Genomic DNA, 26276 nt, shown 5'->3' with positions numbered 1-26276 from the left:
ATGGTCTGTGTATTTAGAGTAAATGTAAACCAAGTGTTAATACTGGAAGACTTTGATACAATATAGCAGCAAAATGGAAATGAACTGTTTTGACATCTCTTTAGCTGTATTCTAGATGATACTGCTTTATCCCTTGATGTCTCTGAATTTACATTAGAAAATACTGTGGGGATAAAGCAGGAAAACTGTTAATACAGTTAAAATCTGGCTTGAGTTGATATGGAGAGTTTGTACGGGATACCGAGCCTGGACATTGTTTCAGAATTCAGTTTCTAAAACCAAAAAACTGGTTCAAGAAGTCACTCTATATTGAAGTTGATAAAATGGAAGAGAATACATGTTGCTGTCATTTCCAGACAGCCTCACCCCCCAAAAAATCAAGATCAATAGCATACGGTTCATCTTTGCCTAGATTAAAGAATGGGAACAAAGCAATCTTTGGCTAATCTTTATCTGAAGAAAAACCACAATGTAAAATGCTCTCTAGAAAATCCACTTGAGAATAACTGCTTAACACCCTGGTGTAAACATCTGCAGAGCATGTGGAAGATTACTGTTTGTGTGAAGCAAAGAAGGGCATAAATAAGATGAGGAATAGACTAGCAGCAGTCATCTCGGTGACAAATACAACCTTGTTACTCTCTAGCTGTATGCTTCAAATAGGCAGCAGAAAGTTTTCTCCTTAAGGATTACAGTTATGGAAAATAGGTATGCCCTTAAACTCTATTTGATATTCAATTTGTCTTTTGAAGAAAGATTTCAAAGAGAAAGATGGCAACAAATGTTTTGTAGGGTTGGCTGGAATTACATTCTTTGTTCAGTTTGATAGTGTACAGTTCCTTCTCAGCACTGTCGAACATAATCTATATTTTTCTACCTGTGTTGGTTAATTGATTTTGGTTATCCGCATTCATGGCTGTGTAATGAACCAGTGCAGATCTAGCAGCATGCTCTGCAACTCTTCTTTTCCCACAGCAGAATGATGGGTTTCCAAGACCTGTGCCTACAAACTGCTGTTGAAATTTCCCAGCCCCATGGCTGTCTGTGTTATGTTTTTTGGGGCTTTTAACGATCTTAGAGTTTAGCTCTTAAAGTCAGGAATATAAAGTGTGTTTGGTACAGAAGGCCATTTTTTGTGGCATTTCTGTAGCACATAGGTTAAAATAAAACCTTAAAGATATTTTCATTTTTTTAGCATAAGCATTAGAAAACTTTTGCTTTTATGGAAGGACTGCAGTGATTGAATTCTTTATTAGTTTACATTCCAGTTACTTTTCGTTATTCACCTTTTCTCCTTAGTCATTGACAGAAGCTGCACTATTTTCCTATTCTGTAGATACCAGCAATCAGTGACCAGCATGAAAGGACGGAATTGAAGATCCAGTCTGTTTAGGATTATCTAGCTAGCTGTATGATGTGTTAAAGTGTATCTTCCACTTCTGTGATTCTTCCATTTAAATTGCCTGATCTCCCATTCCTACAGCCAAGAAATAAGCCAGTTTTCACCGACTTACAGAGCTTAATATTTTATTACCAAAAGAAAGCTGATCAAATGCACTTGTCTGAGCTCTTAGTCTAAGACCAATCTTAACTGTCATTTTTGTTCACGTGAAATAAAAATTGGGTGTTTATATCAAATACGCTGACAGCAGGAAAGAACTTGAAGGATTGTACTGTTTTAACAGCAGTAAAAGCTTGTTTTGTCAGAGCTGTATTTTGTTGTATTTCTGTAAAATGGTGGCAATTTAATAGTTGCAATACAAGGATTAGAATTTTATTTGCAGCAATAGTAAGCAATAACCTAAAACTACACTGAATTATATAGCAACACGCTGGAAAAATATCCACTGCTTTCCTAGCTAGGGTAGTTGAGATTGTTAGTTTTATTAGTCATTGGTCACTTCTTTCAGGGAGCTTAAATTCTGAAGGATAGCTTCATCTGTAAAAGAGGGAGGTGTTTTATCAGATTCCTTGCATGAATAGGAGTTTTACAATATATAGAATCTGACCTTCTGTTTTATTTCCAGAGCAACAGTACATATTCAGGTGAACGATGTTAATGAGTATGCTCCTGTGTTCAAAGAGAAGTCATACAAGGCAACGGTTATTGAAGGGAAGAGGTATGACAACATCCTGAAAGTGGAAGCAGTGGATGCAGATTGTTCACCTCAGTTCAGCCAGATTTGCAATTACGAAATTGTAACTCCCGACGTACCTTTTGCTGTTGACAAAGATGGTAAGAACATGATGCGAGAGGGAGTGGGAATTACTAGCGTTTGCCGCGCTCTTAGCCGGTTTATACTGACTTCAAACTGGTCAGTATAAAACTACAGCAAGCCTGTTTTAACCCTTTCCTACAACATAGTTAAATGGAGGTGTTCACTTTAGCAGCTTGAATTGATAATGAGAAGTGAGATGTCTTTCAATGCCAATACCGTGTGCTATCTACTGATGTAAGGAGCAGATGGTGTGTTGCATGTGTGTTGTTTCTTGTAAAATGCTTTTTAAAATAAATATGGTAGCTGTATTATATTTTAAACCAGCTCTTAGTAGGCTTTATTTTTTGCCTGTAGTTTTCTATTCTGTATTAGGGTAGCTTTTGCTAATTAGCTTTCAAAAATGGGATTCCGTGTGTGTGCTTTTCACATTTGAGATACTCATATGTGGCTCTGGAGATTACAGTATCATGGTTATTGGTTTTGGAAGTGTAGTGATTTGTTTAGGTCATTTCCTTTCCAACGGTGATCTGTGGACCCTTCAAAACCTGTAGACTACTTCTAGGGGTTCAAGCAAGCTGATTAAGCAAAGCGAGACAGTTTTTAGTGGGCTTTAGTTTGAGGTTTTGGGGGATCCACATTGCCAATGGATAATGTTCATGGGTGTGTGTATTTCAAAAAAGTTAGAGAATCCTGGCATGTGCCAAACAATTTATGTATCCGTTACCAGCTAGGAACAGTTTCATTTTGAGTAATATAATACACTGATATTATAAGATATGTATAATAATATATATATAATAAGAGCCTGATAAGTGTATACCTGCTGTTCTGTGTTTGTGTGCTCATCTCTGGATTGATGTAATTTTTAAGGATCTGGGCCTGATGTCTGGCTTTGAAAAGTCAAATAGTGGAGGGCTAATTCACTTGCAGGTGTGTCTGTTAGTGTCTTGGTACCTGTATGAAGTACATAGGTGGTACCTGGATGCATTTAATGCGACAGTGATCCTGAGAAATGAGTAGATATTGACGTCTGATTTTTGCTTTTTTTCTTGTGTCAGGTTATATAAAAAACACAGAAAAGTTAAACTATGGTAAAGAACATCAGTATAAACTGACAGTAACAGCGTATGACTGTGGGAAGAAGAGAGCTGCTGAGGATGTGCTGGTTAAAATTAGCATTAAGCCTACATGCAAGCCTGGCTGGCAAGGTTAGTTTGATCTCCTTCCTATCTGCTTTTAGCATTTGCCTGTACCTTCAGTTAAACATGAGAGATTTTTAATATTGTTTCTTTGGATAAATACACAGGTTGGAGCAAAAGAATAGAATATGAGCCTGGTACTGGTTCGTTAGCTCTCTTCCCCAGTATGCGTTTGGAGACATGTGATGAGCCAATAACCTCAATTCAAGCAACGGTTGAACTAGAAACCAACCATATTGGTAAAGGCTGTGATAGGGACACCTACTCTGAAAAATCCATTCACAGACTCTGTGGTAAGAATGTTTTTGTTAAAATAAAGTGGTCTCTTTTGCTTATTAGATTGTCCTTGAATATTATGTTAGACCACAAATCAATGAGTGGATATGGTCTTCATTTGCATGTAGTTTCCTCCAACTTTTTGCCTAGCAGGCAATAAAAAGCATGACATTGGCTGAAGGTGACTTCTAAAATAATTCTCAAATGCAGTAAAGAATCCCTTCTGCCTCTCCACTAGCTTATATAGGCTAATAATTTCCCTCACATGAGATTCATGTTCAAGAGCTGAAAGGATGTTATGTATGCGGAAGGGTATAGCCATTAAACCCTTTCTGTTTTTCTGAGGCATGATGGATGTGAAGCATGCATGGTGAAAAAGGAGATGTGAAAACCAAGAAAGTGTGGTTTGGAAAAAACAGTTTACTTGCATCAGTTACATTTATACTGTGCTTTCCCTAGGAAAAAAGGGCATGTTGGCATCCACGTATGCTGCAGTTAAAGGTCTTATGAAAAGTTTATGAATCCTTTGTAGCCAATATGGAAGAATTGAGATTACAGGACAATTATCACTGATGATTTATGTCTTCAACTTCAGCTCAAGTTAGCTGAAAGTGTGAATGCAGTGTAATCCGAGAGACCTGGGCAATTCCTAAGCTATTCCCTGATTAGGTCACTCTGACATTAATGATTTAGGCTTGAAGTGGGGAAAAAACAGCAAGCTGAGTACCTGCTGGGTATCATTGCTCTTGACTGTATTATTAGTGATCTGGGAGAGGATGCTTGTGCAGCCCTCTTCAACCGGATGGATAGTAGTCTTACAACTCAAGAGAAAGGCATCATGTTCATGGGCCGGAGGGACAAGTGGTATTAATGTAATGGTTCCTGAGGCAGAGGCGAAATAAGGTTCTACAGCTGTAGAGTAAGCAAAACAATTTCAGTGAGATTAGTTGTCTACCCAGAAGTTAATTTTATGGAAGTCATCGTGATATTAGATGTCTATTATTAGTGCCGCATTATTTAAAAGGAGAATTGCTTGATGTGTGATGGTAGTGTGTAATCCTGACAGTTGGTGCTGAAAAATTAGTGCTCAGAAAAAGAGTCTGCTTTGAAACTAGCAGTGATCTTTTTAGTTTCCACGTTTTTTCATTTGAGCATTTTTATTGTAGGTGCTTCTTCTGGCACAGCTGAGCTGCTTCCCCCTCCAAGCAGTGCTGCTAACTGGACAATAGGACTTCCTACTGATAATGGTCATGACAGTGACCAAGTCTTTGAATTTAATGGCACGCAAGCTGTGAAGATTCCAGATGGTGTTGTCACAGTCAATCTAAAAGAGCCCTTCGTGATTTCAGTATGGATGAGGCATGGGCCTGGAACCAAAGAGAAAGAGACAATTCTGTGCAATTCAGACAAAACAGGTTTGTCAATACTTCAAATATAAACAGTCTCATTGTTGGGTTTTGTTTGTTTTTATATGCTGTGGCAACATATGTGAGAACCTTAAGTTTTTTCTCTAGGTTAGGGGTTTTTTTGGAAGTGAAATGAAGTGGACTGCAAAAGTCGCTCTTTATTGTGCTTACCTATAGAGGCATGGCCTTAGATTATCTAGCTTCAGTTTCAGATTAGGCAGCCTTGTTTTTCTAATTCTATTTCAATTTATATTATGCATTTCTTTTTGCCGTGGAAGATGACTTTTTCTGGCAATGCAGTCTCGATTTTGCCTCTCCAAAGATAGCCTTATTCTTGATGCTGCCTAAAATCATTAAGATACATATAGATGAGGTTTAGTGACAGCATTTGCTACTATATCTTTTTTTTTCTAGGAGATAATTTCTCTTTTCCAGTGTTGAAGCTTTTTTCACCTTGTGCATAATTTCAGTCTCTGTGAATGCTACAGACACAATATTTTGAAGATGCTATTAATAAGAAGGAAATCTGATAACCCTGTTTCCATAATTGCTGTCTAATGGGGGTAAAAGAATTCTTGTCTTTGTGAGCTGGAGCAGTGGATTTGTTCAGTGTATTAGAAAGATACTTTATTTAAAATGGTGCTAGGTTTTTCAAAGGAAACTATGCTGAATATATTTTAAATTTTATTTGAAAATAAGAACAATTTAATGGTATTTGTAATATCCTAAAAGCGTTTCTTTGAACAGGAGAAAAGTGACTGTCATTCAGAACCAGGTACAAATATTCTCCTCTTTTCCCTACCTTCACCAATTCCTGTTAATCAAACCCCAAAACTTTGGAATCATGGAAGTAAGTGAACTGGAGAAAAAAGGCAAATTTAAATACAGTTTTTCCTGTACACGGGAAGCAGACCTTCAAAACAAACTTTCCTTTTTTATTCCTTGTTTTGAGCTAACCATATAATTTTTACGACAGTTTCTGGTAGTATAAATATCACTTTCCTTCATTTCAATGGTATATTATGCAATATTGAAAGACAGGAACTAGGTTTGTTGGAGGGACGCAATTTTGAATATATTGCCCTGGAACAATACAGTCAGATTTAATGCTGTCAGGCTGAAAGGTTGACATGATTTTGGTATTTTTTTCATTCCCTACTTTCTTGACTCATCCATGCCATGGAATGGATGATGTAGCTAAAATGTTTCTTTTCCTTATTCTTACCTGTTTCTCTAGCATCTCACCTTTGTATTTATTTTAAATGATAAATCCTTTAGAGCTACGACTGTATGGTTTTCTCTTAGGAAAGCATGTCCACCTGCCATCATGTGTACATGTTCCAAAACAGTAATTAAATGCGGTAGAAGCAACTAATTTGTAACAGAAAAGCTCTTTATTTGCAAATAGAGCTCGCTCTCTTTTTCTCCTCTGACGGGTTTATCGCTGAGTCTTCAGTCCTATGCCTTGGTTTAGGTTGGATTTGGAGACAGACGTCTTATTTATTGTACAGTGTATTACTCACAGGTTGTTCAAGAATGTTTGCCCTAACTACTATTACAAACATTTCTTACTCCTCTTAACATGCCTGATTTATTTACTTCTGCATTTGTTTTCTCCTGTCAGTGACTTGGGGGTTTAGGTATGAAAATTACAGAACAGGTGAATTTTGTGCAGTTCTTAAGGTGTACAGAAAATAATAATGTTAATTAAAACTCTTGTGCAGATATGAACCGGCACCACTACACACTCTATGTACACAACTGCCGACTTGTTTTCCTCTTCCGCCAAGATCCTTCAGAGGGAAAAACATACAAACCTGCTGAATTTCACTGGAAACTAAATCAAGTAAGTTTGGAAGGGCAGTTGGTAGGATGTTAGAATGCAGTGAAAACCATCGGAGACTAAACTCCCTGATAGTATAATTATTAATAAATACTTTTTGCAACTCCAGACTCCTGAAGTCATGTCTTACAGAACCTAACGATACTTATTTTATTTGTGATCAAGTGTCAGAGACAGATTCACCTATACCTTTTCATCTTGAATATAAAATACTGCTTTAGTGGTTTTATTAAACCCAGTGGGATACTCGTGAAATAAAGTACAAGTCGTTGTCCTGAAAGGTAGTAAAATGTGGATTTATATGTGAAAATACAATGTCAGTCTTTCAGCTGTGATGTCAGTTATCTTCACTAAACACGCTGTAAGTAGCGTGCATGGGAAAACAGGAAGTATTCCCGATTGTTTATAGCATTAAAGTACTTCTGAGCATGCGACGTTTTTGCAGATCAAAGTGTTAATAGACTAACAGAAGAACTTACCTTCTTAATCCTTTTTCACACGGCAATAAAATTTGTGACTTTTTACACATTGCGAGCAGTAGCTACAAATCAGTTTTCTCAATTAGATTTTACTCCACAAAAACAGAGCTAATAGGCCTCTGAGGGATGCAGGTACTTTCTGAGCTTCCTGTTTAGAGAGCAGAGTTGTCTGTATTCTTTCAGTCCTGTATTCTTAATTATTTTAGATTTGAAAGTGAAGGCTGTAATAACTAATCTTTACTTCAGCCCTACTAAGATCTGCAGACCTTACTTCTATGAATTCATGATGTTCGTGATCATGAAGAGTGAGACAGAAGGGACTAAATATTTTGTGTGCTTTTCCAGCCCTCTGGATCTGAGTGATAAAATAACCCTGTATATCTGTGAATTTATAAAGGTTCTTTTAGTTGCTTTAGGTTACTATTACAGGTCTGTTTTGCCAGTTACCTAAACAATGAGTTACTTTCTAACATAGCTAACTATGTCCTGTTTTCTATGCAGGGCAGTGTATACTGTTTTAATGGTAAAATGCCCATAAATGTCCTTATGGGAAGATTGTTACTTTCCAAAAACTAAGCAGCGTTCACTATAAATAATTCTGTCGTGGAAGGCTTTTTTTTTTTTACATTCAAAATGGTCATGTTTTTCTCTAAACAGTCCCTCTCAGCAAATACAGGTCCTTTGTCAAGTAATGTTGCGTTATAACAGTATTTCAGAATGTGCTTGCATGTAGATACATATTTTTAAATTTAAATATGCTGTTATTAGATATTATAAAAATTAAAGGAATGGAAATACATGCAGCTTCCCATATTGGCAAGGGAAGAAAAGAAACTGTTTATAAACATTTGACAGTTGGTTTGCTTTTTTCCAGATGCGTGCTGGGTATGAAACTTAAAGTATGTCTATACAGGCTTATAGGTTGTCAGTACGTCTGCATGTGTGCATATGCAAAATGTGCATCAGATCAGTTATTCAACTGTAATTAAAAAAAAAAATTAGAATTTTTAAAACTTTCTTTACTCAGGTGTGTGACAAAGAGTGGCATCATTATGTTCTCAACGTTGAATTTCCTGCGGTAACTCTTTATGTAGACGGTGTTTCATATGATCCTTTCCCAGTGACTGAAGATTACCCTCTTCATCCTTCAAAGATAGAAACACAGCTAGTAGTTGGAGCATGTTGGCAAGGTAACTATTTACAATTGTTAATACTTTTAATTAACTTTTTTTTAACGAAATCTTTGTGGTTAGCCTAGAAGTACATAGCGGATCTTTTTAGTGCATGAAAGATAACTTGTTTTGTCTTTTGCAGATTATTTTTGCTCCTAGCTAGTATCACATACTGCCTCTTTTAGTCTTTTTTTGCTCGTTGGCCACAGGTGCGTATGAAATATGAAGCTACTCACCAAGCAGCATTCCATCAAAGTGATTTTTGTGGTAACCATGGAATATAGATAGCTTATTTTTAATAACAGTTGTAAGAGTACGTCGTATACTTCAGATTACTAAGCAGAACACTTAATTTCAAGCAGGTTGAAAAGCATATTGTGGAAAAAGTGTTCTCATAAATGGGAGCATGACCAGCAGTCAATTCAGCTAAGGAACACAATGATGCTGTCTCTTGGATATTTTACCATTTCTGCTTATAAAAATAAACATAGAAAGCATCTGCTTTATTGTATGCAGACTGTGGCTTAAAACACGATATTCTGCAGGCTATGAAATGCTGATTCATGTGCTTTAATACTTGCGAAACCTAGGAGAAGGGTGCATCTGAACATGGAGGCTGATTAATTACTAGAGATCTTTGTAACAAAGCTCTTGCTTCACAGTCCTGAACTGAAATGTTTGCTTGTTGATTAAATTACACCCTAGCTGGTATAAAGCTGATCTTTTGGTCAGAGATAAAACAGTGTTAAATCATTCATGTTTTATTGTAGTTCAGAATACGGACCGTAGTTGTAGTCTGCAATAATGCATAGAAGTAGCTTGTGAATGAAGGACAAATGGAAAGCTTTGAGACGTTCTAATCAAATTAACAGTCTTCTGTCTTATTATGTCTCTTTTCTCTTTGAGTTTTAAGGCTTTGAAGTATGAATGAAGGTTAAATTATCAAAATACCCTCTCCATCAAATTTACTATTTTGTAACAAGTGCACTATCTTTCAGTATTAATGTTATTTCAGTGCTAAATTCATTCTGTTGTCCCTTCTTTGAGTCAATTAATTATTTTCTCCATAATTCACCTCATTCTGTTTGTGACTTTCCAACTATCTCTTCTAGCTCAAAGGGAAGCTATAGTGACTGGTTTTCAAGAAACCGGAGCTTGGAAACTGTTCCAGCCGAGTGTATGGATTGTATAATGGCTTCCATATATGTTCTGCATCCTAACACAAGCATATACGTTTAGTTTAAAAACTCATGTGCTTTCATATTGGCACCATTATATGATTCTTTAATTTCTTCTGATGAGAATTTTCTTTTTAATGACAGCACACTGCAATAGGAGCATTAAAAGTCTGGAATACAAGAACTTGAGGCCCTACCTTTCAAAAATTCCACCAAAAGCCTGATTTTTAGGGGATTAGAACGCAGGGGAAAAAAGTCTGCCAAAGGAGTGAAGTTAGTGCTTAAGGCCGTCCTCTTTGTCTCACCAAGATTTTAAAATAAATCAGGCTGTTCTAAGTTACATACACAGCTCGCCTCTACGGAGAGAGAGATTTTACACTTTTGAGAAAGTTCTTTTAACATTTCTCTTAAAAGATTAAAAGCTTTTTTTCATTTTTTGGTGCTCACCCCCCCAGACGTTTCCATCTGATAAATTGACTGCTTAATACATATGATACTATTAATGTGATAAAAAAATCTGTGTCTGTAGTGGCTCCTTTTGATCAGCATTTAATACCTTCTGGTGATATGCTGATATAGGCTAGATCTCACCTTAATTTCCCCTTTAGTAGTTGGGAGAGGAGAAAATAAATTGAGCCAGTTGATAGACCTGTATCTCATTACTAATAGTGGTTTGTGTGAGATTGGGTATCTGTGGTTAAATTAAGTGTTTTCTGGTGTGACTGTTTTTACTGCAGCTTGTGTATGGGGCTCTTCAGGTTGTCTTGTCATGAATGTTATGTTCTTGTAACAACGTGGTAATGCTTCTTCCCTGCATTGCAGCTATTAGTGTTTCAAAGAACTCGTAATCCTTGAGAAGCTGGGTCGAGTATAAGCAGACTTTTTGGGGGAAGTGCTGCTGGGTATTTTCTGTGATAAGAGAGTTTGCCAAATTGTAACTACTTGGTCCTTTCGCTATTGTTCTATTCTTTGTCTTGCTTTTCTACAGAATATACAGGAAATGAAAATGACAATGAAACTGTGCCTGAGACCTCTGCAGGTTGCTGGAGTTTTTTCCCTACTGTTTTATTTCATTTTAAGCCAAGACATTGCTTCATCTGGCACACAGCATGAAATGCAGGCATTGCATTTGGGCCATTGACCTTCACATAATCCTCTCCTAGGCTTGTTTCTTCATTGTGCTTCTATTTCCAGAGCTTCATCAGCTGATTTTTTTTGCTTTCTTTTTGGTGGGGTTTTTTTTTTTGGTTGCACCCAAATGCACATCCATGTACAAATGTGCAACCATTGTGATTGCAGTGAAGTGGTGTAAAATAAGTTGCTGATGTAAAATATCAGCTGTAATTTCTTTCATCCGGTTTTGTTAAAACATAAATGCACCTCATCCTATATAAATATATGTATATAGATGTACGTATGTGGCTGGAAAGCTGCCTGGTGGAAAATGACCTGAGGGTGCTGGTCGACAGCTGGCTGAACATGAGCCGGCAGTGTGCCCAGGCGGCCAAGAAGGCCAACGGCATCCTGGCCTGTATCAGAAATAGTGTGGCCAGCAGGAGCAGGGAAGGGATCGTGCCCCTGTACTCGGCACTGGTGAGGCCGCACCTCGAATACTGTGTTCAGTTTTGGGCCCCTCACTACAAGAAGGACGTCGAGGTGCTGGAGCGTGTCCAGAGAAGGGCAACGAGGCTGGTGAGGGGTCTGGAGCACAAGTCTTCTGAGGAGCGGCTGAGGGAGCTGGGGTTGTTTAGCCTGGAGAAAAGGAGGCTGAGGGGAGACCTCATGGCTCTCTACAACTACCTGAAAGGAGGTTGTAGCGAGGTGGGTGTCGGTCTCTCCTCCCAAGTAACTGGCGAAAGGACGAGAGGAAATGGCCTCAAGTTGCGCCAGGGGAGGTTTAGATTGGACGTGAGGAAAAATGTCTTTACTGAAAGAGTGGTTAAACATTGGAACAGGCTGCCCAGGGGAGTGGTTGAGTCCCCATCCCTGGAGGTATTTAAAAGACGTGTCGATGAGGCGCTTAGGGACATGGTTTAGTGGGCATGGTGGTGTTGGGTTGACGGTTGGACTCGATGATCTTAGAGGTCTCTTCCAGTCTTAATGATTCTATGATTCTATGTAGGTGTGTGTGTGTATCATAGAATTATTCAGTAGGTTGGGAAGGACCTCTGGAAGTCAGGTAGTTCTGCTCCCCACTCAAAGCAAGATCGATTTCACATTTAGATCAGGTTGCCGGTATGTAACTCAGACAGACGTGTAATTTACAGTGGATACTCACTTGGTCAGAAATTGATACAAAGTTCTAATTATAGTGAATGGGCATAAAAGCTTTGGCTACCAGGTATTTCAGGTTGGCTACAGGGTTTTATTTTCTTAGAAATTTTTAGTGATAGTTTGGTGGATTTTATGTCTTGAGTTGAGGCGCTTAAAATCAGTGTGTATTTCTAAAAGCGTATTCAAGATATGTACTCTTTCTGTAAAGTCTAAGAATTCCTGTAATGGTGTAGATATAATGGACAAGAGGTTTCTAGCTGTGCATCACATTTTAATTTGGCAAGGATGTAACAGAATCCAGGACCTGGAAGCTGGAGCTGTACAAATCTAAACTGGAAATCACATAACTTGTAGCAGGACAATTCACTGCTGAAAATTTTATTGAGTTACGCCAGGGATCTTTTATCACTTAGAATCTTTAAAACAAGTTTAGACATCTTTCTAAAAATCTGGTAGCTTAGTAAGTGATGACCTTGAAATATAAACTTCCGGGTGGTGTTCTGTGGCCCCCATTATTTAGCAAGGTATGGACTAGGTGATCATCGTGATGTCATCTTCAAAAAAATCTGAGCAATAAGGGGCTTACTGGGTTGCAATTCATCAGCCTTAACTCAGATATCTAAAAATTAGTTACTTGAGGTTAAACTGCTCACTTGAGTCCATACAGAGAAGGCGGCACCTTTAGAGGGGAGCACTTAACTCTTAGACACCTTTTTCAGAATGAGCTGAATCACTTTGTGAAGTTTCTTTCTGTCCTTTGAGTGTAAAAAGGGCCTGTAATGATCGGTTTAGATGTAGCTAACATCTAGAGGAAGGATGCTGTCGTCTTCTATCCTGATGGGCATTGCCCGTTTCGTAGAGAACCGACTAGTAGGAGGCGTTACCTCAACATGAAGATTCAGGTTTCATAGTTCATCTCATTGGTTCTGTCTTTCATTTCTGAAGAACACCACCTCGCTGTATGGGCGATTTCTTTTGAAATGTTTGTTACGGAAATAGTTTCACAGTTCGAGATGGCCACACCTGTTTCAAAGGCCGTATGCATGGTGAACTGTTTAACTCTTTCTTTATGCTTGAACATAATCACAAGGTTAACACCCAGAATCGATAAAAACTAACCCGCATGTATATAATACTTTGTGATACCAGAAGGCATATTTGTTGTTTTACAAAAGAAAAAAAAAAAGAAAAGAATCAAAACATATAAAGATTTTTCCTTCTTCCCTTTATGAAGGTGGTGAACTCCACATGGCTCAGTTTTTCCGAGGCAATCTGGCAGGTTTGATGATTCGTTCTGGTAAACTGGAAAACAAGAAAGTGATAGATTGCCTATATACTTGCAAAGAGGGACTGGATTTGCAAATGGCTGATGGTGTTGGCAAGGGCGTGAAGGTAAAGTTGCATATGGATAAAGGGGAGCATGTATATTGCTTTGCTGATAATAGTTACGAGTTTTGCTGGCAGAGTTAGCAGGGGTGTCCCGAATAAAACAAGCTACTCAATTGTGACATTTTGCATTAAAATTACATGAAAACTAGGAAATCTTTCTTGTATAGACATGGTCTTAGTGGCGGTCAAGAATGAGAGTTACTGTGTTCTCTTTAAGTCTTGAAGAGAAATTCCGTATTTGTAAGCCTCTCTGTTCTACCAGATATACCAGGTTGTCTCATAAAAGATACTCTTAACAAGCAGCTTAGTAGAATGAGACTAACTTGCATGCCTTTTTTTAGTAGCAAGGTTGTGTGAACAGAGCTAAATTTCTCCTTTATATTAGCTGTCTCTCTTCCACATTACTAGAATCTTCACATCAGAACTATCATAAGTGCCTAGATTTTTTTCTTAAAGAATGAAACGCTAAATACATTCCACTGGAATAGGGAAGTGAATAGGGCAGTTAGACTGTGTGCTACAAGGCCAGTAAATAATGGCCTTACTGCTTTGAATACAGATGTAATTATCCTAGCATTTACCAGGCTAAGTAGTGCTGAACTGCCAGTTTTAATGACCTGATCGTGTTACTGTTTGGGTGTTCTCTTATTTATTTATTTTTCTGTTGTTTCAGATCCACATGAACCCCAGTCAGTCAACGCTGACCTTAGAAGGGGATGACATTGACAGAGTTGATAAGGCCATGCAACACGTCTCCTATCTGAATTCCCGCCAGTTCCCAACACCTGGGATTCGGAGGCTTAAAATCACCAGTGTTGTCAAGTATGTCCTAGTGCTGAAATAATGCGTCTCTGTACGGTGATACTGAAGCCTGGAACGGCGCTCATGTATCTCAGTTGTGATAAACAAAGGAGTCTTGCTGTGTGTAACCATCGCACATTTGAAAACGGCAAATGAATTTTACAGCAGCACTCTGTTTTCTTCCTGAGAATGTAGTAAGGAGTGTGTAAGATAGGGGGGAACTTACTGCAGGGGTATGCTGTGAAGGGTATGCTGTGAGTATGTCTCCAGGATCACAGCCTTCATTAAAGGTGTTATCTGTGGCTGTTAGTCATAGCATAGAAAATGGGGCCAAATCTTAACTGTAAGTAAAAACTAATTGTAAGATTGGTCCCTTGGTGGGGAATTCTTACTTTCCAACGCAGTTCATGAATTCATTTAAGACTCCTGGGTCTGAGACAGAGCTTCTTAAAAATTTATGAAGCAATTACTCTGCATAATTGTGCCTCCCTCTCAAATAGCCTCCTTGACTGTGCAAAACTGCTTCTGTATCTCATAGATGTTTCAATGAAGAGGCCTGTGTCTCCATTCCTTCTGTGGAGGGATATGTAATGGTCTTGCAACCAGAGGAACCGAAAATCAGCCTTAGTGGTATCAACCATTTTGCCCGCTCTGCTTCAGAGTTTGAGAGTTCTGAGGGTGTTGCCCTCTTTCCTGAGCTTCGCATAATAAGCACCATTACACGGGAGGTGGAGCCAGAGGGAGATGGCGATGAAGATCCTACAGGTAACATCCTTTTCTGCTTAGGACTGTTGCCTGCCCTCACCCCGTTAAATGATCATGTTGGAGGATCTTCCTCTTGCAAAGAGGCGTGGATTTCTCTTTTAATACAGAATCTAGTAGGGGAAAAGAAGGTGTATATCTCTTGTGGGAAAGTGTAGATACTCTGCTCTGGGCTAACAAAAATTTACCTGGGTAGTAAGCCCAGGCCATTATCTTCATGTAAATATTCCTTGTTTGTGTTCTATTTTTGGGGTTTTTTTTAAAATCATTATTTCATGAATACTTGCTCTCTTTAATTCAGGCCCAGATCTTGATGTTTGTTCTGGAAGAAGAGTTGAGTTTGCATGTGACATTTTATAGCTCCTGGGCTCTTGTCTACTTCACCTTTGTTTCTGCTTACCTCATCTTTGGCTTTTTCTCTGCTTTTTAGTACAAGAGTCTTTGGTATCTGAAGAGATCATGCATAACCTGGATACGTGTGAGGTGACGGTGCTAGGAGAAGAACTAAATCAGGAACAAGAAAGCCTGGAGATTGACATGACACGATTACAGCAGAAAGGCATTGAGATGAGTAGTTCCAACCTGGGCATGATAATCACAGGTAGGGGTTACTACTTTTGGTCTTTTTGTAGGAAGGCTTTGAAGACGGTGATAACGGGAACAGTGTGGTAGGGGGATGGTTTGTAACACCTTACTCCAAATACTTTGTTTTTGACTAGAATTTCAAGCTCAGAGGTGTTACAACTACTTTGTGGAAAGCTGCAATTCTAGAAAACTCATCATTCTAGAACCTCCTTTCTGTTCTTCTCTCATGTCCCACATTGCAGGTTACCTCTGGACTGTGGAAATGAAGTACACTTTGCCCCAGAAAAGGCTTGTTCCTTGCACAGATAATCCAGTGCCTAGGAGCATGCATAATTTCTTTCTATTTTATGTTCAGAATATGTTATGTATTCGAAAGAAAGGCTTCCAAAATCCCTCTAAAGACTAACTGGGTCTAGGATTTTATCACAGAATCAATCCACAGAATTTCAGTGGAGCCACAGATGCGTGTGTTTGTCTTTATGGTGTTAGCTTTTTTCTACTAACTGAAAATCTGTTGGCCAAGAAAACCTCCTTGAAGAAAGGGAGTAGTATTTGTCGAGTATGTGATGTTGCACTAGGCTTTTGCAAATTATTTTACTTGTTTATTTCTCTCGACAGGGGTTGATACTATGGCTAGTTATGAAGAAGTTTTGCATTTGATACACTACAGAAACTGGCACACCGTTTCTCTCTTTGACAGAAAGTTCAAATTAGTCTGTTCTGAGCTTAATGGACGCTATGTCAGCAATGAGTTTAAAGTGGAGGTATGTAAGCTAATCTGATCGCTCTGAGAAGTTTTAGAGCATGGATGGCTAGGAGGATGGAAGTTGTTGCCTCAACTGATAGATAATCGATCAATTGTTGATTTAGGTTTTTGTCCTGTAAATAAATATTAGCGAACGTGTGCATTTCAGGCTGTATTCTATATATAAATGTGTTCTTAATCCTACATTTCAGTTTTAATAAGGCTGCCTAAACAGAGGTGAAACTGTTGTGTTGTAGAAGAAATAGTATGGCTAATGGAAGTGTGAAGGCAAAAAGGTTGAATTGGAAAGACAGCATATTAATTTAGCAAAAAACTAGCAAACAGAGTAAGAGTAATGCTACCAGAGACTTGAGTGGCCTTCGTGTTTAACTTCTAGGATTCTGCAGATGAATTTGCTGGGCCCTTTACTGTTTTGCTTGTGTGATGCTTAAAATGCTGATACTAAGGGCTTGTGTAAGAGCACAGACAGGCTAAAATTGTATTTCCTCTGCAGTAGAATACAGGTCAATTATTACTTAGTATGCTTATATCAAATCTATGGAAGTACAGCAGATGATAACATAAAGGGCACTAAAATTTTGGGTGCTGGAATGTGAAGTTATTTATATTGAGAGGAACTGTCAGGTATTTCTGCATCTTTCAGCTATGAGCTTGAATTTCTACTTTCTAAAGCTGACCAAAGGGATGACAGTAAAGTTAATTGCATTTACCGCTAGTTGGGTGGTTATGGTGGCCTGGGGAGCCTCTCATGTTGCAGAACAGAAATTTTTTTATTAAGTAATGTGGTTTTGTTCCCTGAGGAAATTCTGTGAGCTTGAGTTGGGATCTTACCAACGTGTTGAACTGCAAATGCTTTCCTTGTTCCTTAGTAAACGTGTTCTCTTCCTGTTGTGCAGCTGGTCAGGTACCCTCTAGCACAGTGTTCCACCACAGGAGGGGGATATTTATCTCTGCTTGTTTGGCAAGGAAGCATGAAATACGCTGTGCAAATGATGAGCTTGCAGTTGTACCTAAAAACCAGCTCTGCTAAGTATGGGTTAAACTGTAAAGAATAGTTTTTTCTTAACCCTTTGACTGTAATATGGGATTTTTTTTTTTCCTTTGGTGTTAGCTGAAGATATACAGCAGAATAAGAAAAGATGGGAATGAAGAAAATGTAATTACTGTATTATATATCTTTTGTATATACTGCTATTTCAGGATTAAAATGGCTGGCTACCAAATTTGAGAATAAACTGGCTTTATCTGTTTTATTCTGAAATACTGGTGTCTGTACACAAACTTGCCAGGCAGACTAAAACAGCTTTGAGAGCTGTGAAACTGAAGGGGTTTGTGACGAGGAATTGTAACAGGAGGAGCTACTGATGGGAATGATTGTCCCCTGAGACAAGCCATTGCTGTGTTGAAGGAGAATTTGGATGCCTGCTCTGGGAAATAGATTTTTTTTTTTCTTTTTTTCTCTTTCTTTCTGTCTGTCTTTCTGTCTGTCTTCTTCAGAAATAAACTGTTGCATTTCTGGAGTTTAACATTTTCTTTTTGTTCCTAGGTGAATGTTATCCACACAGCTAACCCAGTTGAACATGCTAATCACATAGCTGCACAACCACAATTTGTTCATCCAGTGCATCATACATTTGTTGATCTCTCTGGTCACAACTTAGCTAACCCTCATCCATTTTCAGGTAAGAATTCTCAGTCATTGAAGTTCAGCTGAAAATGGCGTGAGGAAAGAACTGCAGCATTATTCCCTTGATGACTCGTGGTGTATGTCCTTTCTGTTTTAATTATATTAATTTGGCATGGGTGTAGGATGTGAGAGGAGGAAGAATAGGCATTTGAGAGAGGAGTCTCTGTGTGTGGTGAAATCTGCTTTCCATGTGTTGCAAGTCCTTCAGATGGATGTAATTATACTTAAGGAACTAAGTTTTAGTTCTTATTCTCCAGCTTTTTTTAAGTGGCCTTAGACAAACTGCCTCTGTGTAGCTACATACAGTATTTGTATAATGCCATTGCCCTCTTGCAGGTGATGGGAACAGAGGACTAATTATTAGCATTGTGTAAGAGTTACTTATCAGCATCATCTAAGAAACTCCTTTTCTTTTCTTGTTGCAGTCGTTCCCAGTACAGCCACGGTTGTGATTGTAGTTTGTGTCAGTTTCCTGGTTTTTATGATTATTCTGGGAGTGTTCCGAATCCGAGCTGCACATCAGAGAACGATGCGGGACCAGGACACTGGAAAGGAAAATGAGATGGACTGGGATGACTCTGCTTTGACCATCACTGTGAACCCCATGGAGGTAAAGCTGGTGTCTCAGCACTTAAAATGCCCTTTTTCAGCTGTAATGGGTATGATTGTGCATGAGCAGAGCAGTAGAGCAAAACCAACCACTGAACACAGAGTAGAGATGTGAACTGTGAATTTTTAACGAATGCGCCACAGTGACAAATGCCAAGAGCAGTTACGTTTGGGGTCTTGCATGGGTTAGAGCTTCACGATACATAATTGGATTTTATAGGTCAGTGTCTGACACTAGTGTTTATCATGCTGCACCCTACCGTAACCATGGTCCGCTTTTTTCCAAAGTTGCAAGAATTTATTGTCGAAACATCTGTGTTTATGATGTTTCCTTCTTCTGTGGTTGACGTCTGAATTTTTAGAAAATCAGGAGCAAGAAAGATGCGCAACCGTAATGCTCTTTGTGTGACCCTACTGAAAGAGCCTTTTCCAATAGAATTTGAAGTACTGGATCACACTTCAGAATTAGTTTGTTCAGAGTGACAGGATTGATAAGCAATGTTGCAAAGCTATTTTAAAGAGCGCTACTTCCTTTTTCTTTTCTGGTTGCCTAATTACTGCTGAACTTCTACAAACAGTAAGGAATCTGTAATAGCTCTTTCTCAATATAGTGCCTTGTGCCTGAATTCAAAAGAATAAAAAGAATTTTGGCCAGGATGATATCAACAGCTGATTTCTGTCTTAACAGACTTATGAGGATCAACACAGCAGTGAAGAGGAAGAGGAGGAAGAGGAAGAAGAAAGTGAAGATGGAGAAGAAGATGACATCACTAGTGCAGAGTCTGAAAGCAGTGAGGAGGAAGAGGGAGAGCAGGAGGAGGACCAACAGAATGTTAATAGACAGCAACAGCTGGAATGGGATGACTCTACCCTCAGTTATTGATTCTAGCTGTTCCCTTTGTCTTTATGTTTCTGCTCTCGAAGACTCGGCTGTAATACACTCCATTCCTACCAAGGATTCATGGTGGTTTAAAAAAAAAAAAAAAAAAAAAAATCATTCTGGCCAGTAGATCCAACCCACACAGATCCCGGTGTTTGTGTTATGTCAGCTAGTTCCTGATGCTGTTCTAGGATTGTAGTTAGCACCTCTTTTCCTTCAGCCATGCCTCAGTGACTGGATTTTTTTTACGCTATGTGAGGAACCACCTTGCACTTTTTCCTTCATGTCATCTCAGCTGTGACTCGACAGATCTGTAGCCATTGCACATGAATTTCTGAACTGTCTTTTTTTTTTTTTTGCTCAGTGAAACAAACTTGGCTTTGTTCCTTTTTCTCTTTCTAAAAGATGCAAAGATTGCTTGTTGACAAAGGGTAAAGCTGCTCATTTCAGCCTGTTGATTTCTTTTAATTTTTTTCCCCAAATTAGTGCATGTGTAAAGTGGCAGAATGAGGTTAATATGTAGAAGATTAACAGACTTTTTAATATTTTGTAAATATATTGCAATTATGTAATTATGTCATTTGTGGTAGTGAAAACAGGGATTGGGGTTTAAAACATGCTAAAGTAAAAAATCATGAAGCATGAAGTAATTTACAAGTCTCATACTACTGCAGCAGGAGCACGGGCACAGTTATCTAGTGTAGATGTTTCAGTAATACAGTGTCATTGGCCTTGACTGCCATGTTCGCTCATGCCCCGCTCTGTTTTTTCTTTAATTTTTCTTCCCTTTTCTTTCATCTCCTTTATTTTTGCAGAGGGAACGGACAAGCTTGTGAGAAATTCTAAAGGCTTTAGGAACCTCTGCAGAGGTTCAACTGCCCTGTGCAATACAGTTGTTTGTTTGGGTTTTTCCTTCTTTTTTTTTTCCTTCCCCCCCCTCCAATTAAGTCTTGGCATAAGAGCTTGTAAGTTATTGGGAAAAAACACTACTTGGATGGTGGGCAAATCAGTGTGCTGTTGCTGTGGTGTGTTGCCACAGCTCCTGTTAATTACAGCGAGGCTGCCTGTGGTACAATGGTGGTCTGTTCGCACTGCCGACAGGGCGGGTTATTCATTTAGTTGATCGATTGTTACACTGGTAACTGAAGCTGGAAAGCCTGAGACCTGTGTACCTGTGCACCTTGGCTACCGGTCTACATGGCTAGGTATTTTGGGTTTTTTTTGGCTGTTCGGTTTTTCTAATGTGGTAGTGGGAGGGTTTAGGGCATAGCTGATCTCATTTCTATTAAACACACTCCTGCTCATTCCCTGTAGCCCCTTGTACAGTAACTTGGACTGTTGGTGTATTAAGCCTTTGTTTACACTTAGTAATTGTGCTTTCCTGCTGGTGACAGCTATAGCATAAATTATCCAACCAGAAAACCTTGGGAATCACGTTAATGTTATTCCAAGTCCAGATGATTTTTGGTTGTTTCTGATCAAAGTTCTAACTTGGAATTGCAAAGGACTTTTTTCTGAAGAAATAGCTGAAAGGTACGAAAAGCAAGTTATGACCCCGTGGTGGAGAGTGCTGGGTTTTTTGTAAGGCGGGTCTCGTTTATTTAACTTCATTTGGTCTTACGCAGAGCCTCGAATAATGCATATCTGCTCTACTTGATCTTTACGTTTGGGGGTGGATTAAAAAGAGTAACTTGTTTTGCTTGTAACAGGAGACTAGGACTTCCTTCACGCCTCAGCACGGTAAGCAAAGTTCCCGTTTTTGATCTTGTATGCAGTCTGCCTGTGTTCTAGGTGCGCAGACCACGCGTGTCCTAGCAGGCTAGTTAGTGGCTGACAGTACACAGCAGGGAAGCGTTGCACACCGGGTAAGCGTGCTAGAGGAGCAACAAGCAAGCCAAAGGGCGGGGCACAAAGGGTCGCAATTCAAAGAGTTACAAGCTAAAGATTGATCCAAAAGTTTCTATAGTTTTGATTTCCAAGCAGACCTATTCTCACCTGGTGATGTGTGTAATGGGATCTAATGGTGGGTTTTATCTGGGGTAACGCTTGACTGTGGAGTGCCTTTTACAATAGTAGATGGACCTGGAAGCAGGGAAGAGAACCCACAAAACTAGCTTACTGGTTTTTTTGGGGTTGTTTTGTTTTTTTTTTTACGTAAAATTTTAGATTTCTAAAATGGGGAAATGGTTTTGACTACTTACGTGGTAATATAACTGCTAGTTTTAAGTAAACTGGGAAACTTTTAACTTATGTCTGACAGTTGTCCTGTGTTAATGTGTAGAAGACTTATCCTTCCATATACTGTTGCTGTAGCTGCTGTATTTTAGACCAAAACTGATCATGACTTAATAATGGTAATACTGAAAGGTTGTAAACGTCCTGATGCAGTTTGTAGCCACTGTGGGTATAACTTTTCAGATGTGTATATTGGTAACAGGTCAGTTTGGAAAGTCTATAAGCTACAATAAATTTCTGGTTCTAAAGGTTGTTTGCATTTATTTCTTACTGAATGGAACAAGGTTGAACCAAGTTACATTAACTGTGTGTTAATTTGCCTGTGCTGGTGGCGGTAGAAGAGTTTTGGTTTGTTTTCGTTGATGTCAAGCATAGACAGACTTTGGCCGCCTTGTGTACAATTTATCAATCTTTATTTTTTGACTTACAAAACATGTACCTAAAGCAACTGAAAAGTTAAACATGTAAACATTCTCTTCTTGCAGAACCATGGTTTGGCTTAAAAAAATACTTCTTTTTTCAAAGGCAACAGAATAAGCACGATCAGTTTATACAGTTAAAAAAAATAATCACAGAAACATCTCTAAATAAATAGAAGTAGAAAAGGGGTATCACTTCGAGCATATTTATAAAACCTGAAGGTACTTATTTATAGTGAAATGTAATAGTTTTGAAAGTGATTTAAGTTTCAATCTTCAGTACAATTCAACTTGCTGAAAACTATCAGGCGAGCTGCTGCTTTGTAAATTTGGAGTCAAAGGCTCTTTGCTGACCCGATACAGCCATCAGCCTTTCATTCAAGATGCTATTCCAGGGGTGTACAAGGAAGAAGGTCCACTTCATGACTCAGTGATGTTTTTACTTCTTGTAGGTAAGTCAATTTTCTAGACTAAGTAACCTCTCTGTAAAACTGTGCAGGATTGAGAAACACCTTTGGCATTGCTCAGTTCTTGCAGTTTACGCTGATACAGTTTTGTTTTATTGCACTTCTAAAGTTGAAGGACAGATGACGTCAGCACTGCTGCTTTGTACTTCGGAAAACTGGGGCCCGAGTGTTCTGGAAACACTACCAAAGCAACGGCTGAAGGTATGAACTGCTGCGAGCCTGCAAACCAAGTACCTAAGAGTGACTGAGGAAACTACCAGGCGAGACTGCCTTGCTGCAGTATGACAGGCAGGATCCTGGATTATCAGTTGGTGGCAGTGTCAGAGAATTGCTTTTACGCTTACGTGTGTGGTATGTTTCTTCCCTTCCACAAGAACGTACAAGCCACTGATGAGGTTGTTGTGGTTTCAAGTGCATCTCAGCTTGCACATGGCCTGATATTTTTTGCATACTTTCTGCTCTGTAAATTAGTTTAATAAGGAAGGCAATAGCAATACTTACCTATTCTTTAAAATGGAGCAAAATTGTGTGGCCACAGGGAACTCTGCAAGCAAGCGGAGTCTGGGCATACCACCCCAAGGGAGGAAACACGGAGAGGTCAGAAACGTCTGCCTCTCCCGACTGAGGGAGCAGTGAGTTAGATGTGTGCAGTACTGTTTTCTCACTGATTAGCATGCAAAGAGCTCTAAATCCTGCAGTATTTTCTTCAAATATCAAAACAACTGTTAGGAGATTGAGTGTTGGGCTGCTGTTCCCCTTTTTGCATTTCCTATTTAGTACTTTGGCAGGATCCCTGCCAACCTTACTTTATTCCATGATTGTGGCAAGTCTTCTCTATATCCCATTAAGCTTGGGCGCAGAATGCTTGGTCTCCACCAATCTGGCTCTTAAAAAAAACCTCGAAGAATTACAAAAGATGGCATCAAGTCGTTAGAGGACAACGGTGGAACCTTGTAAATGCATCATCCTAGAGGGTAGGTGACACAAAGGTTTGATGCACAAACAAGGTGCGTACCAGACACTGTGTGCGTTAGTCCTGCATATTAACTGGGAAGTAGCATCACGTGAGCTATTTTTCCGGGGGAAAAAAATAAGGTAAGCAACACTGTCATCAGATGGTGTACGCAGCAGCGTCTTGCTGTGGAAGCGAGCGCAGACTTGCTGTCAGTTGTAGAGCAGCTGACATGTGGTTGTCTGCTGCCCCATGGAAATGTTTGCCTTTGTCCAAGTCCTTATGGTAACGGATTTTTTTTTTTTTAATTGGATGTAAGAGATCCAAGCATCATCCTACTCCCAATTTAAATTGTGACACCCAGCACCCTCCTGGCCTGTGAAGCATGAGGCTATATAATCTGGCACAGGAAAGGAAAATCGTAATGCTGAAAACAGCTAAAAAAAAAAGGCTGATGATTTACTCTCATAACTTGTTGACCAGTTCAGTTTCATACTACTGTACTTCTAATTGCAAATACGGATTCACTGGTTTAAGATCTAATATGGAACCCGAGACCACTATCTGCTGTTCAGGTCAAGAAAACCGCGAGTAGTATTCTAGACTGAGGAGAACCACATCCGTGACAGTAATTTATAGCACGTTGCTGAGAGCTCATCTTTCACAGAGGACAATACTCAACAACAGGAAGTTTCTTTAGGCTAATCTCTAGAAGCAGCAGCAGTTCTAGAGTGCTGGCTCCAGTCGAGATGGTGATTTGTTTCCTGCAGGTCGGTTTGTACACATTTATCGGCTGTTGTTTTCCTAGTGTTATGGTCAAGTGCATAGTTAGGGAAGATAGGAAGCTAGCTTTCAGTTCTAGCTAACTAAGGAGGGTCTGTAACAGAGAAAGTACAGCAAAAAAAATTACTTGCTGCAAACATACTTTCAGTATTACTTATTATTAAACAATATGCTGAAGAACTGTTACAGAGAAATGTGTTACTAAGTAATCTGCATCACTTGGCAGGGTACATGCCATTCTATCTTCAAATATTCTGGCCGCTTCTCAGACACGTACAGTATCGTTTGAAAGGTGTAGAAAAATGGGATCTCCAAGGGTTCTATAAAGTTAAAATGAGTTGTCTTCTATATCACTGCTTCTTCTAGTAACTGGTGCTCTATGAGAGGCAACCTGGTTTATATTAAAATATACAAAACAGTATAGAACAGACTTCATAGCATAACGTCTTTTATGAAAAGAAACAGTAAGTACTTTAAATCAAAATTTAAGTTAGCAACAGCGTAACACGAGATCATCATCTCCTAGCATCTGTTTGTATGTAAAGGTAATGAGGGAAGGGGGTTATTAAAGGTGCTTCATATTCCATTCACTGACCAAACCTAGTATTACCTACTACTAGTCATTCCTAGTTAGGGTAGAAGTTACTTTTTTAAGGCAGTGTTAACTTAGCTGTGCAGCTGGTGAACAACAAAAACATTTGAACCTGTCCTCTTTAAAAAAAAAAAAGAGAGGGGACAAAACCAGCCAGTATAGGGCAGCATTCTTTTAATTTTAAAGTACAGAGGTACCTGATTTTAAAGTATTAAAAAGAGCCAAAAGTCAGGAATGAGTTGTACCTATGTGCTGGATGCAAAAACACTATCAAATCAAATTTATCCCACGACAGGGAAGATTTATTAGGAATAAACAGGCCAGTTCAGTCACTGTCCTAAACTTGCTGGTTTTGTGGGGATTTTAAACCAGACATGGAAGCTAAATTTACATGAGAGAGAGTAGTCCATCATTTGACAATACAGGCATGTCTTGTCACTTGAGAAACAGGATCCGAAATGCCTGTATTTTTTTCACCTACATAAGTAAGAGTAAGTAAGGGTTTAAAAACCAGTTCTGTGAGTAAAGAAAATTGCTCAACCTAGTTCAAGGCATACAAATCAAACACAGGAGTCAGCTTCAGGGGTGTCTTGAAAATCAGACTATGCTAGTCTTTAAAAGGCAGCAATGATAGCACCTCCATAGGAACCTGATGTGGAGAACACGGGGAAATGAAAGGGATCACCCCAGGGAACTGCTAAAGGAAGCGGGTACTAACCACGCTACTCCACCTATCTTCCAGCATGAGCCCATCGGCTGCAGCCTGCTTGATGCACCTCGCTATGCTCATGCGAGGCGCTGAGCGGTAGCAGTGGCTCCCGTTCATCGGTCCCTGTGCAACACCAGTGCTCAGAACCGCTCACCAGGTGAGGACACTAGCTGGAGACAAAAATATGACACATGAGTAGAAGTACGTGATTGATTACAGCACCTTGTGGGAGATGGGACAGATTCTGCTTGGGAAGGAGACGGAGGCAGCGGTGAGAACAGGAGGAGGCTGGAGTAGACAGTTTGTCCCGATTCAGGTACCGGCATGGATGACCGCAGCTTATTCTTTGGCTGAACCCCCATACAGACCCACAGTCTTTGCACACCAGCTCTAACAACAGACAAGGAGTCGTGTACCATGGTTGAGAGGAGGAAGAGTGTGGAAAGGAACAGGGAATACATTTGTAAGAAGATGAGAGTTGAGATGCAACTTACTCCACGTAAGTGTTTCAGTGTTAAAGCCACTCATCTGGCACTCCTCTATCCTTACACAGGAAGGCAGACTGGCCAAATAACTCTGGCACCGTTCTGTGCC

At 39.3% G+C, this 26276-nt stretch overlaps 1 protein-coding gene across 1 annotated transcript in view; it reads left to right on the top strand.

Annotated features, from left to right (window-relative positions):
- Positions 1 to 22011, top strand: part of CLSTN1 (calsyntenin 1) — a 33718-nt gene extending 11707 nt beyond the window's left edge. Inside the window, exons 5-19 of the mRNA XM_009325273.1 lie at positions 2028 to 2236; positions 3278 to 3427; positions 3526 to 3711; positions 4861 to 5109; positions 6825 to 6946; positions 8450 to 8612; positions 10761 to 10811; positions 13281 to 13438; positions 14109 to 14257; positions 14775 to 15001; positions 15429 to 15599; positions 16202 to 16347; positions 17896 to 18031; positions 18462 to 18646; positions 19334 to 22011. Coding sequence (XP_009323548.1) covers positions 2028 to 2236; positions 3278 to 3427; positions 3526 to 3711; positions 4861 to 5109; positions 6825 to 6946; positions 8450 to 8612; positions 10761 to 10811; positions 13281 to 13438; positions 14109 to 14257; positions 14775 to 15001; positions 15429 to 15599; positions 16202 to 16347; positions 17896 to 18031; positions 18462 to 18646; positions 19334 to 19528 — 2497 coding nt within the window. The 3' untranslated portion in view covers positions 19529 to 22011. The remainder of the gene's footprint in view (positions 1 to 2027; positions 2237 to 3277; positions 3428 to 3525; positions 3712 to 4860; positions 5110 to 6824; positions 6947 to 8449; positions 8613 to 10760; positions 10812 to 13280; positions 13439 to 14108; positions 14258 to 14774; positions 15002 to 15428; positions 15600 to 16201; positions 16348 to 17895; positions 18032 to 18461; positions 18647 to 19333) is intronic.
- The last annotated feature ends 4265 nt before the right edge of the window (positions 22012 to 26276 follow it).

Source organism: Pygoscelis adeliae, unplaced genomic scaffold, assembly GCF_000699105.1.
Source record: "Pygoscelis adeliae isolate BGI_AS28 unplaced genomic scaffold, ASM69910v1 Scaffold36, whole genome shotgun sequence".
Lineage (NCBI taxonomy): Eukaryota > Metazoa > Chordata > Aves > Sphenisciformes > Spheniscidae > Pygoscelis > Pygoscelis adeliae.
The sequence above is the reverse complement of the archived record's forward strand: the minus strand, read 5'-3'. Positions and strand labels throughout refer to the sequence as shown.